The 13,067-nt window shown below is 42.1% G+C and overlaps 1 protein-coding gene across 2 annotated transcripts in view; it reads left to right on the plus strand.

Annotated features, from left to right (window-relative positions):
* LOC111863764 (centrosomal protein of 290 kDa) overlaps positions 1 to 11,533 on the plus strand; it is a 66,443-nt gene extending 54,910 nt beyond the window's left edge. The window contains exons 30-39 of one of the 2 annotated variants that reach the window (XM_023850410.2): positions 681 to 844; positions 1,619 to 1,778; positions 2,533 to 2,731; positions 4,185 to 4,375; positions 5,294 to 5,460; positions 7,211 to 7,292; positions 8,753 to 8,887; positions 10,273 to 10,429; positions 10,584 to 10,717; positions 11,300 to 11,533. In XM_023850410.2, the coding sequence (XP_023706178.1) occupies positions 681 to 844; positions 1,619 to 1,778; positions 2,533 to 2,731; positions 4,185 to 4,375; positions 5,294 to 5,460; positions 7,211 to 7,292; positions 8,753 to 8,887; positions 10,273 to 10,429; positions 10,584 to 10,717; positions 11,300 to 11,356 (1,446 nt within the window). In that variant the 3' untranslated portion in view covers positions 11,357 to 11,533. Of the gene's footprint in view, positions 1 to 680; positions 845 to 1,618; positions 1,779 to 2,532; positions 2,732 to 4,184; positions 4,376 to 5,293; positions 5,461 to 7,210; positions 7,293 to 8,752; positions 8,888 to 10,272; positions 10,434 to 10,583; positions 10,718 to 11,299 lie in introns of those variants that run through there. The other variant, XM_023850420.2, reaches the window with a different exon arrangement.
* The last annotated feature ends 1,534 nt before the right edge of the window (positions 11,534 to 13,067 follow it).

Below are 13,067 nucleotides of genomic sequence, written 5' to 3' on the forward strand. Positions count from 1 at the left end.
ACATGTATGGATAACAGAATAAAAATAGTACATACCACTGTGTGGATCATGACATCATGTAGCCTGGTGGGCAGATGCAGACATTCCCGTCGTCTCTTGCCCTAAAGGTTTGGGCTACCGCAGCAGTGTGAGGACGATCTCTACTAGGCCCTGCCATAGCTCAAGTAGTTACTCGCTGGCTTCTGACCATGGTACCCTGGGTTTAAACCCAATCCATATGAGATTTGTAGTGGAGCAAGTGGANTCACCAAAGCAAGGACGGAAGCCATGCGAGAGATAATGGGCACCAGGCACATGGACATTCCCGTCGTCTCTTGCCCTAAAGGTTTGGGCTACCGCAGCAGTGTGAGGACGATCTCTACTAGGCCCTGCCATAGCTCAAGTAGTTACTCACTGGCTTCTGACCATGGTACCCTGGGTTTAAACCCAATCCATATGAGATTTGTGGTGGAGGAAGTGGAAATTGGGCAGGTTTTCTGAGAGTACGTCAGCTTCCACTTTAAGTACCTTTCCTTACAATGCTCCATTTCTCTCATCTGTTATCCAGGGCCATCTACATTCTATGTACCAAGGGACTCAAGTCACATCGCAACCTAAGAATAAATTAAACCTCTAAAGGTTTCCTAAGCAGAAGTCAGACTGTGTTCATACATTATAGCAACTTTATTTCTGTTTTGCAGAAGGAGATTCAGCAGTTGGTCAACACTCCATCCAGGGACACCGCAAATGAATTGCACATTATGGCCGATGGCAAAGCACTGCAGGCTGAGATCAGTAACCTCCAGAAACAGCTGAAGATGTCCAAAAATGAAGCGGACAAGTTACGAGATACACTGAGCAACAGGTACTGTGTAGCCATTGTATTACGAGTATGGAAGAATTTCATTCCACTTATGATTCTGCACCCCTCAGGTTGTCCACAGTTATTACAAATGTAAATCTCTTACTGTTGACACAACCTATCAAGCAATGAACAGTCGAGATACTGCATAGATGTGAGGATAATATTAAGATGGATCCAGGTGAAATAAAGTATGTGTGGACCAAAGTGAATTCTAAAACAACATATTAGCCACATTCAATTTCAAGAAGATAGACATAATTATACTGTGTATGAGGTCATACAGATCATTAGTGCATTTGATTATCTGTTAGGATAATCACAATCACCAAAGCTAAGAAGGCCCAACAGGAACCCTGAAATGATGACTAATGGAGCCTCAGTACAGCTGTGACAAGCCCAGCAACTTTTAAAAGTAGATATGATGGTAACAGTAAACTTAATAACTTCATCATGAACTTAATTTTTATTTGTTATTGTTTGAACCTCTGCAGAAGGAAGCGTGACATGTGGGGTTACAGGTAACAAAGATATCTAAAACTTGTGTATGAAATGTCTGTAAGTTCGCTGACAGAAACAGGAAATATCCATACATTTGGGGTTACATCCAACAACATTCAAGTGCTGAAACTATACACCACGGAAAATGCGCACAGACATTTGGTTGCATTATGGTAGTACTTTCTTCAAGCACTTTTTGTTCCCTGGATATTTCACTGCCTTACATATAGAAACTTCTGAAACCAGACACGTGCTCTCAGTGTGTTTGTTGTGCAGGCTGAAGATGTCCTTAAAGAGAGAAGCGTCAATAGAGAGGAAAGCCGTGGCTCAGGAGGAGATCTTGCAGAAGAAAGTGACACAGCTACAAGACCAGTTGCAAGAGGCCAAACAGAAGCATGACACAGAGAAATCTGACAGTGAAGCACGCAGAGTCAAAGTAGGTCCCACTAAACTTTGACAGATTTTTGTTAAAGAACCTTGATTTTAGTGTGTGGACTGGCTACATCTGGGGCCAGAGGACCAGTGGTGGCCTCTTGTGAACATGGTGATCAGTGTCCAGGTTCTGAAAGATTGAGAATTTCTTGACCAGCTGAGCAACTGTCAGCTTCTCAAGGAGGACTCTGCTCTGTGAAGTTAGTTAATTTTTTTGCCGTGGAATGTGTAAACACAAAATTGTTACAAAAACACTGCCCATATTTTAGAGTGTTTGAAATAGTGAAAGCATCATTATAAGGAAGCAGAAACATTTTGTTATGTTTCCTGGTTAGTCTCACTGACAAGTGGCAGTCACTCTGTCAGTAATAGATCACTTGCGGACTACAGGCCACAGAGGTCCCCACCCCCACAGTCAGTCGGGTGATACAAACAAATCCTTCAGATTGTAGCACCTTTTGGGCCAGAGACCCACCTCCCACAAAGGGTCCCTTGCGCCATAACCCAGAAGTGCCTCAGAGGAACAATAGTGGAATGATGATTTGCAGGGTATAACTGAGGAACTCGAAAGTCCCACTCCTGCCACTTTGCCCATCACGAACCTCAGGTGAGATCATGCAGGATTGAACCTGAGCACCATGATGGGAAGGCAGTGCCTGGCTGCCTGAGTTACGACACAGCCTCCTTGTTACTTTATTCACTTTGTGTGTTCAGTCAAATATTAAATTAATGTGAACATATAATGGTGACCATTTCAGTCTGCGGAGGAAGTAGCGAGGTGGGATGAACGAAAGCGATGGCAGCAGACAGTCGAGAAGCAGAAACAGAAACTGAAGGAGAAATCTGCAGAAGTTGAGAAGTTGAACTCAACTCTGAGTAGCTTCAGGGAAACCATCAGCAGGCTGGAGCGGGAGAAAATCGTTCTGGACAACCGTCTGAGAGCGGGCAGAAGCGGGCGTANCACTTACGCACCGACATCCGTGTGCTTCACCGACCCTTTAAATAATCGTATGCCACCGACATCTGTGCAGTTCACCGACCTGCGCAGTGTTAGCTTTGAAGGACGTTGCTGACAAAACGAGGAAAGATATTCCAATTTTCTTTTCAGGAGTACATAGATTAGGGTTTCATCTTTCTATTGGTATATGAGTTATTTATTTTGGACGAATTTTTAGCNGAATTGCATGGTGTGGGGTTTTGGTTTGTATTGCTCCCCTGTTAGATTGATTAATCAGGGAGGTGATGACCAGAATATGTAGCATGCATGAGGAAACAACCGTCATTGTAAAAGCTTTAAGGAAGAGACCAGAGAAGGAGATGTAGCTGTGGACATGTGAAGTCCCTCTTCTTAATTAAGCAATACATCATTGAGTATGATTTGAGTATACCTCCATGTATTCTTAACCTTGGCACAGATGCAACCAAGCACTCGGCTTCATATTCCTGCTGCTTTACCCCTGGGGTGATAGCCAGGGTGGGGCCTGGGTGTGCTGGTATAATGGTTGTCTCTTCCAGGAACTGAATATTGGTTATATGAGGATAAGTCAATAAGTAAGTTACAAATGAATATAGAACTTAAACAAATAAGAGTACTGATTTGAAAATTGCTTTTATTTCTCAGCATAATCTCCCTGTACATTGAGGCACTTGTCCCATCATTTTACAAGCCCCTGAAAACCAGCAGCATAAAATTCTTTGGGCTGCTTTCGGAACCAGGTGGTGACTTCCCTTCCTACAGCTTCATTGTCGGGAAAATGTTCAGCTGAAAGATGATGTTTAAGAGGGCCGAACAAATGGAAGTCTCTTGGAGCAAGGTCAGGGCTATACATAGGATGCTCGAGGACTGCCCACTTGAAATTTCACAGCGTGCCATTTGTCTTGTTGGCAGTATGGGGACACACATCATGTAAGAGCAACATGCCTGCTGTTTTTCAGGGGCTTGTTAAACAATGGGACAAGTGCCTCAATGTACAGGGAGATTATGTTGAGAAATAAAAGCATTTTTCAAATCAGTACTCTTATTTAAGTTCTATATCCATTTGTAACTTACTTATTGACTTACCTACATATATCCCATAGCCAGACACTGTACTGGCCAAGTTCTGGCTAGTTATAGATAGGAGGAATTGAGGTGGTGCAAATGTGAACTACAATGAATTGGCTCAGAGNATATAGATAGGAATCTAATATCAAAATGAATCTTAGGGAATTGAGGTGGTGCAAATGTGAACTACAATGAATTGGCTCAGAGGGATTCAAGTTCTATATTAGTGGTGCCGAATCATCCGGTTCTTATTAATCAGAACTTGGTTAGCTGATGATTTCTGGGCATGGTATACTTCTCAGGATATAGGCTTTAATGCATGCGTGACTGTCACTCATTGCGACTTTGACTGCAAAATGTACGCAGATGCACCTGCCTCGGAGGCACGAATCAAGGCTTTGGAGCTGGAGAACAGTAAGCTACAAGTGGAGGTGGCAACACTGCAAAGCAAGTTGGAGATGCAACAGCATCACTCTGGGGGACTTGGGGCTGCCATGTTGCAGGAGAGACTGGAAGCACAACAGCGACACATTGCTGCACTTGAGCTGGCCAAGAAAGTAAGAGTCACACAGCTCTATAAACATCACTAATATATTTTGGACACTACCCACTGTTTTGAGTTTTTCGAACACAGTGTTCTGGAAACTGGGTGCATCCATCATTATGTGTAAGAAAGGAGAGGTTCTTATTTGAGTGAGCCCATTAGGAGCATGGGTCAATCACAGGCCCACATTCCAGAATTTCCAGCCATCATGATAGCCATGTTAACATCTTAGTTGAGAGAAATACCAGAAATGTTCAGTATAGGATTATAAAACCTCCGAGAACCTGACTTTTTGCCATGGTCATATTAAGTTTACTTTCACACTTCATATAAATAATAACTTAAAATAGCCAGTGATGAAATGTAGCCAAATCTTAGCATTCGGTATCACTATGATGCCTTGAGTGCAGTGACGTCAGTAAAATGGCGAGAGCGATTCCTTGAACTGAGGCTGTTAAGTCCTTCCATCTGATTGGCTAAAAGGCCATGCCATAGCTCAGGCGGTTAGTGGCTGGCTTCCCACTGCAGTGGCCCAGGTTCTAGCCCGGGGTCTGGTCATGTGGGATTTGTGGTGGACAAAGTGGCACTGGGGCAGGTTTTTGTCCAAGTACTTCGGTTTCCCATGCCAATCTTCATTCCACCAATTGCTCCACAATCACCCTCACCTATCATCTGGGGCTGGTACAACAGGCCAGAAGTGGCCGCAGTACAAGGGACTTAGTCCCACCCCCACTAGCAATAAAAAAAAAATACTAGGATGTGATGCCACACAGTTTAGTACGGGGGGTACAAATATGTTGGAGGAACCTACTGCTACCATCTTCATCATAGGAGACGCAGCAGATTCTTCCCATACGAGAATCCAAATTAAAGTGGTACCCTGTAGTCTGAATTTGTGATACACAAGCTGTGCTTCTGTCTGCATCCACAGGGAAGTAGCACTGTGACTGAAGAAGTAGAGAAGCTCCAAGAGACAAACGCCATGCTACAGAAAGCCAATCTTCGACTCGAGAGTGAGAACCTGGAACTGCGACTCGATCTAGAGAAATATCGTTCTGATACACCACGACTCAGAGAACAAGTTCAGCACTTGGAGACGTTAGTATCACACTCCACATTTTAGCCTTGTTTCGGAAGAATCATACATTTGTACTGTCATATAATTGAGTGGATATTGTTGGGGTTTTTAAATTGGATGTTGGATTTATTGACCACTTTAACACACAACTCATAATTACACTTAATTATAGTGTCATCATGGATTTTCACGCTCTACCAATCACTCCAGCACATGCTAAGTCTTTTCCAGCCTGCAATGTCTTCACTAGACGTTTCCTGGTAACAGCTTCTAACAATGGCTATTCCTCTCCTTCTGTGCTCAAGTCCTCTGTGACTGGCGGCTCTCTTCCAACTGCTGCTAAGTCTTCGCTTTGTCCTGTCTGTATCTCCTCAGCACAGACCACCATAGAAAACACTGTTTCCAACAGTGCCTCTATTGTTGCATGCAGAATGCTGCTGTGGAAACCTGTTTGTTTGCAGTCGTTGCCTAGAAATGGCTCTACATGCTACATATGTTATTTAGCTGATTTTGGTTTCTCATTTGGGACTAAATACAGATACATACACATGTACACAGAACAGAGTGAATAAAACTCGATTCAGATAGAACAGAAATGCCTGTGGGAGAGCAGAGAAGGATGGAGGAAGCTTCATAATAAGACAACCATGGTGGAAATAAGTGGATACTGAGTTGCACATTTGATGCAGATTAGATTATTCTGCAATAATTGTATGTCCTTGATTTAATTATTACATCCAGATAAGAAATTGTTAAGTTCTTGTCAGGAAGTCAGCTGTATGTTAATAACCATTTCCTCATCTTGATAGAATGTGTGCAACATAAAATGTCTGTCTGATTAAGTTCTGCAAAGATAGACTTGAAGTTCTTACAGCAGTGACTATGAAAAACTGTTTTCTGGGTTACAACACTGTGTAGCCAGTAAAAAGTCAACAGCATTTTGGAAGGACATGACACCTCCATCTTCAGGGACAAAGAGTAAGCAAAGAAGGAAACCAGCATGAAGTAGGCAGCAAGCAGCATGTTACAAAGATTACAGTCTTCTGGTATCTGATGCCATGTAGCCACGTAGAAAGTTACCAGTGTTTCAGAGGAACCTGCTACATCTGTCTTCAGGATAAAAGACTAAGCATTTCCTCCTCAGAACATTTTCATCAGCTTGTCTCCCCCCTCAAAGCGTCAGTTCAAGAAACTCCTACTCCAGAATTAATGACTGCATAAATCTGTCAAATCTCAGGTTATCAAAGGAAAGCCAAGGTCTTGAAGCTTCACAGAATTCTAAGAAAGACAACGAATGCTTCCATCCTTCCCAGCAAGAACTGGCCTAAGTCGCCCACAAGAGTGCAAGAATGGTGTCCACCCTCTTCTGGATTCCCAACATGTGCAAACACATGTTAATCACTCTAATTAATATGAGTATTACTTATAATAATAGCTGGACATGCTGATTGATTACAAACTCCCAGTGCCCTGTTCACAGCCCCACTTCATTCCCTTTTCTCATTTTGTTACATCTGTACCTTTACTTTCCTGCAGCTTAGTCTTCTAACCTCAAGATGGAGGCCGGAGGTTCCTCCAGAGCATTGATAACTGTGACAAGGCTACACAAGACAGTAATCATCATACTGACTGCCATGAGAACTTATGAAGATCATGGGTCTTGTGAGATGAGGCGCATATATTACATTAACTCATTTTGGAGACTGAATATCAAATTGTGTGAGCACCGCTACTTGAAAATGAGCAAGCTGGAATGTACTCTGCTTTCAGGTATGTGTCGCTTCTCAAAACAGAAAATGCTGAACAAAGGGGAGGCCACACTGTGACCAGCACTAGTGATGAAGGGACTGAGGTGAGTCGAGTGCTGGTGACACTATGCGATTTTTCCTTCCAGAAAGAATATTTCAAATACAGAAGATCTGTGAACACCCAAATTTTATAATGTTTTTGGCTGTAACTTAATTGAATTAAAGAAAAAAGGAATTATGTACCCTTCAAAGAAGAACCAGTACATGGAGACCCTTTTTTGTTTCTGATAGTAACTGGATGTTCATTTTAGATACTAATATTCTCAGATGTTATGATTTTATCAAACAAACATGTCCGAATTAAAGTGATCTTACTGAGACTACACATTTTGTTTGTAATATATTTTCTATATAAAGAATATTGTGCAAGTTATTATCACATGTAGTAGTGACTATAGACGGAGTTTGGATTGGCAACTCAGTTTACCAACCACTTTAAAACATGACTTGTGACTACACTTGATTATAGTGCAGTCCACCATTTACAAATCACTAAAACATACAGACTAGTTTTCTCAGTCTGTTATAGTCTCCACTAGTTGTTTCCTGGTTAACAGCTTCTGAGCTCATACCATCGCCAGCTGGCTACCATCTCATAACTGAACTAAGCTCTAAACTTCAGCCCACTTATAACGCCTCGGCACAGACCAACAGAAAGCAAAGCTTTTCTGTTGGAGTTCCTATGTGATGGCTACTCAGCCAGTCCATTGGTGTGCTGGCTGCTGCCTAGCAACAGCTGTCAGCTCATTTGTTTTGTGGTATTTGCCTAGCAATGGGTCTACAAGCTACAATATTGTTCCTTTATGTATTGTAACGTGTTTGGAGTAGATACTTCCATGGTAACACAATAATTTATGAGCCAGGATCAGTCAATATAGGAAAAGACTATGGGCTGGAAGGCTGGGGTTCATTTTCTGGCTGGGGCAAGATTTTATTCTTCACCATGGCATCCAGACCAATCCATCTCCAGGGGTGAAGCTGATCATTCACCTCCATCTAGTGTCAAGGTCAAGAATGGTGGAGCTATAACTCCACTCCCTAATATGTCCTCGTGGCATAGTGCTTAACTGATTAAACACAGAAAACTTTACCTTTACCTCTTTATGGTTTAATGATGCTGTCTGTCACTAGCTCAGATTCTTCAGTCTTCAATAACAGGATGATCATCGAATAATGAATTGGAAAGGATGTGAAAGGAAGCACATAATTTGAGATACTGTCCCACCATTTGTCTGGAAGGACCTAAGAAAATCATGAAGAAACTCAGTCAGAAGAGCTGATATCTGGGCCAACATTTGACAGTGGGGCTTCCTGAATATCAAGCAGGATTGCCAACCACTCAACCACAGCATTCAATAAGATATTAAATATTATATGAACCTTATCTCTTCATATATAATTCAGAGCAAACAGCGTTATTTTCTTGGTGCCCAAACTGAAGTCAGTTGTTGCTTTCCATGCGTTTGATATATATAAATATGATGTCACTTTTGTTCACTATCAGTCCCAGCACAACTCCAAGAAATCGGTGGCCGAGTTGGAGAGGACAGTTGTTGCAATGAAGAGAGTTGTAGAGAAACTGCAGCAAGAGAATAAGCGCCTTCTCTCAGGGAGGAAGGATGCCCTCACTGAGCGCAAGGTACATTCACCACTGCCACAGTATAGAGATTGAAGCACAATACAAAAGTACATTTCAGTAGAATTTCTGTACCACAAAGACCAATTGTTACAGTATCATACCATACTTATATAACCTTTTAACCAAGAATTTGTGTTTGAAAGTGTGATGCATGAAACATATCAATATGTAGGAGTTGACAGTAAGTAAGTAAAAAAAAAGAAAGCTATCCCTGTAACAGGCCGTGAAGGCCCATAGGGTTGTGAGACGCTAAGGGTCCCACATTATCTAGACAGTCGGCTCAAAGATGGTGGTAAGGTTGTCAGCCTTACGTGCTGGCCGCGTTTTACTCCCCAGGAAAATTATTTAATTAATTCTTGGTACTCATTTCTGTTAGAGGCTTAGTGGGGCTGGAAGGATTAGGTCAATTGAAAAAAATCCAGTGACCTCATCAGGACTTGAACCCGCAACCTTCCAGCTTGTAGCTTAGTGCCTCAACCAACTACGCTACAGGAGTTGACAGTAGCTAGTAAAATGTACAGGAGACAGATCTGAGCCTACATGATGTCCATTATCTCACTGAAGCATACAGTTGTGTGGGTCATAACACTGTAGTTTGGAGACATCCATGTGTTCTGGAGGAACACATCACCTCCATCTCAGCTGAGCTTGCTTCCTGCTTGGCACACTATTCAACCCTGATGATGGTGGTGATATGTTCCTCTGAAACACTGGACTCCTTCCAAAGTACATGGTATTACAACTCAGAATACTATACTCCTCACAGTCACCACCATGAAAACCTCAAAACTAGTCTATTACCTCAGTCCACACATCACAGACAAGTTACGTTACAATAGCAGTGGTCCCCAAACCTCAGCAATCCATAGACCCTGCCTTCAAAACTCAGAACTGAACTACCATCTGTCTGTCCTCATACAAGCATGTCCTGTCATTTGAAATGACTCTGATACCTACAACTTTGTTTAACTGGTGTGTTTTCCATTTTCTAAATGATTTATGTGGTCTTCCCTTTGATTTCAGTGTTCTATATGTTTATTTTTATTGATGGCACTGCTTCTGTAGTCTAGTGGTCAGAGTTCCTGGCTACAGATCCAGAGATCCAGGTTCGATTCCTGGTGCTACTAGATTTTTTCTGAGAAATAGTGGTTCTGGAATGGGGTCCATTCAGCCTTGTGAGGATAATTGAGGAGCTGTTTCAAGGAAATAGCGGCTCTGGTCTAGAAAACCGAAATTAATGGCCATAGGGATTTGTTACGCTGACCACGCGACACCTGTATCCACTAAAGTTGGCACTAACTTCGCCGATAGGCAGTGGTTGCTTGGTCGGTATAGTTCACTTGAGGACTAAAACCATGGAGTTTGTTTGTTTGTCATGTTTTTAGGGCTCTGCAGACAAGCTGAGGGCACAATTGCACATGGTGGAGTCTGAGAAGAAGGCACTACAAGAACACTACCTGCAAGCAACAGAGAGAGTGTCTCAGCTTGAGACAGAGCTTGACAAAGCCAACATCCAGATCACGGTGCTGCAGACAGAACACAGTAGGTGTGACAATACACATAGAACGTGTCCCATATGTTGCCATCTTAAGGTCAGGTGTCCTCCCTTACCATTTGTGAAAATATGCCACCCCCTAAACAGCACATGTAAATATTTCCCAAGAGCTACACATTCCTGTCTTGTGGCTGTTTTCAGAAGACCGCATACACTCTGATACGAATGAACTGCAGTTGGTGAAAGCTCAGTTGGTTCACAAGAACCAGCTACTCAGTAAGGTAAAAACGTTACTACAACGAGCAGCTGCAAAGGAGAAGATGCTTCAAGAGAAGGTAAGGCCCCAGATGCATTCAGAGAACAGTCCATCATGAGCCTTGGGATCCCTAACTGAAGTTATAGTTTTGACCAGAGAAATACTGTTCTCTGCTCTCTCCATCCTTCCTACCTCATCTTCCCATGCAACTGACAGAGTATCACTGAACAGAGAACCCTACAAGACAATCCACTGCCTACTTCAGAAAAAAAAAACATTATATGCAACCCTGTGCTTTGACGAGCACCAGATGAAACGACAGGCAATAGAGACTGAAGCCCAAAAGGGATAACAAATCTCTAGCGTGCTAATGCTGACAGCTGTGTTTGGGCTCAGTTCTGAGAACGGACTTGAGAGGAATGTAATGATCTAGCAAGGGAGGAGCAGTACAACACTGTGGCTGAGTGTTGCATCTTATTCAACACTAATACGATGACCCCACAGTTACAATGACCTCTAGCCGTGTAGAACCCAGAGATTTAAAATCCACAATTTTCAGGTACTCAACTGTAAACTCCCTCCCCATAAATTAAAATATGGCTTGATTCCCTATTCCCAGACAGTAAAGTGTAATGTTAACTGTTTCACTTCAAATTTACAGGTAACAGCCCTGCAGCAGCTCCTTCCTGCAACACCCCGTAGTGACAGGGACATATGAACCCTGGATTTCTATGCTGGCACACAGGAATCTCAGTATTTATTTTTACAAATTTCAAACAAACCTTTCTTTGTAATTCTGTGATGTAGTGCAATGTGTTGTATCAAATGTAATTTATTATTTTTGATCTCATGTTATTAAAATATGCAAATAAATATGTCACTTAGTGATAACTTACACATTTGTATGACATCTACATTCTAAGGGGTTGTGACGATGGTGAGTAACACCTGGAATTACTGGGTTTTGGACTTTGTCCATTAGAAAGAGCTAACCTCAATCACTGGACCAGTGACTGAGGGTAGCTCTTTCTAATGGACCCAACAGAGTAGGTGTTTCCCATCACCTCACCTGAAGATGGAAACAGATTCAGTTTCCAAAATATTGTGTTCTGTAGTGTTTTTTAGAACACCAGACAATGGACAAAATCCAGAAACCCAGTAATACTGAAGTTATGACATCTTTATCCTGTCTTTATGTATTTATCAGACTGTAAGAGAACACACATTCTAGGATATCTGCCCCCAAATTAGAGGCAATAAAATGAAAGGAAGATATAATTTGGCATTCCAAAACATTTCTGAAACACCTTGAATACACAATAAATGAAACTAGAAGTTTATACAAAGTTCAGGTTAGAAAATCCAATAGAGATTGCTTGGAGACCTAGGCAACAGATGACAGATCTTAGAAGATTAAGCTGGGAGTTTAAAGTGGCTGGCTCCTGACAGGGCACAATTAGAGCTTTTTACAAACAAAATGGTGAACCATCAAGTTCAATAATAATGTCCATGGAGCAGACTTCATGATAAAGTACAGTAAAATCGAATATCTCTAGAACTATTCTAATTAGTTATGCTGAACATGGCATAAGCATAATGGCCAATAAAGTGACTGGGATTCGAAGCCCAACGAGTGAAAAGATTTTTGTCTTTGCTACCATGCCCCAAGAGGCTCTGGGAACCATCCAGACCCCTATCCCATAGATACTGGGGGTTAGGTAAAGGTAAGGCAGACCTATCCCTGTAACAAGCCATGGAGGCCCATAGGATTGTGAGACATTGAGGGTTCCACATTTTCTAAGCAATCAGCTCACAGATGGCAGTGAGGTTGTCAGCCTTACGTGTCGGCTACCCTCTGGCCCCAGGAATATTCCTGGTACTCATTTCTGTTGGAGGCTGATTCGACCCCAGGGCCATAGCACGGCTGGAAGGGTTAGGTCAATTGAAAAATCCGATGTTCTCGAACCTGCAACCTTCTGACTTGTAGCATAGTGCCTCAACCAACTATGCTACTGCATGCCCCCTTTCTCTGGGCATAAAGTGATCTAAACTTCAGAAAACGCCCCTCTATCTAGTGCCATGCAGCTTTACCTCCACTCCCCCCACACATGCTTATGTCATGACTTTAAGAACAGGAAGAATATTTTACTTTTAGAACCCTGTCTAACCTGAATTCTTGATTTTGTTACAAAAACCAATACTAATTATTTGTTATTTTGGTTTATTTAATGCATATCAATAACTGTCCATGTAGTGTCAAATTATCAGATGAGAGTAGCAAATAATGAACTGCAATCATGGCCTGTTTAAAGTACAGGTACTTCTCATCACATGCAAAGCTTAAGAAATTTGATTTCGGTTTAATATGATCAACTAATTTAGACCACTTTCAATTGGTACCCCCACTTTAATGCGAAATGCTTGCTGCC

Source organism: Cryptotermes secundus, unplaced genomic scaffold, assembly GCF_002891405.2.
Source record: "Cryptotermes secundus unplaced genomic scaffold, Csec_1.0 scaffold1705, whole genome shotgun sequence".
In the NCBI taxonomy this organism is placed as follows: domain Eukaryota; kingdom Metazoa; phylum Arthropoda; class Insecta; order Blattodea; family Kalotermitidae; genus Cryptotermes; species Cryptotermes secundus.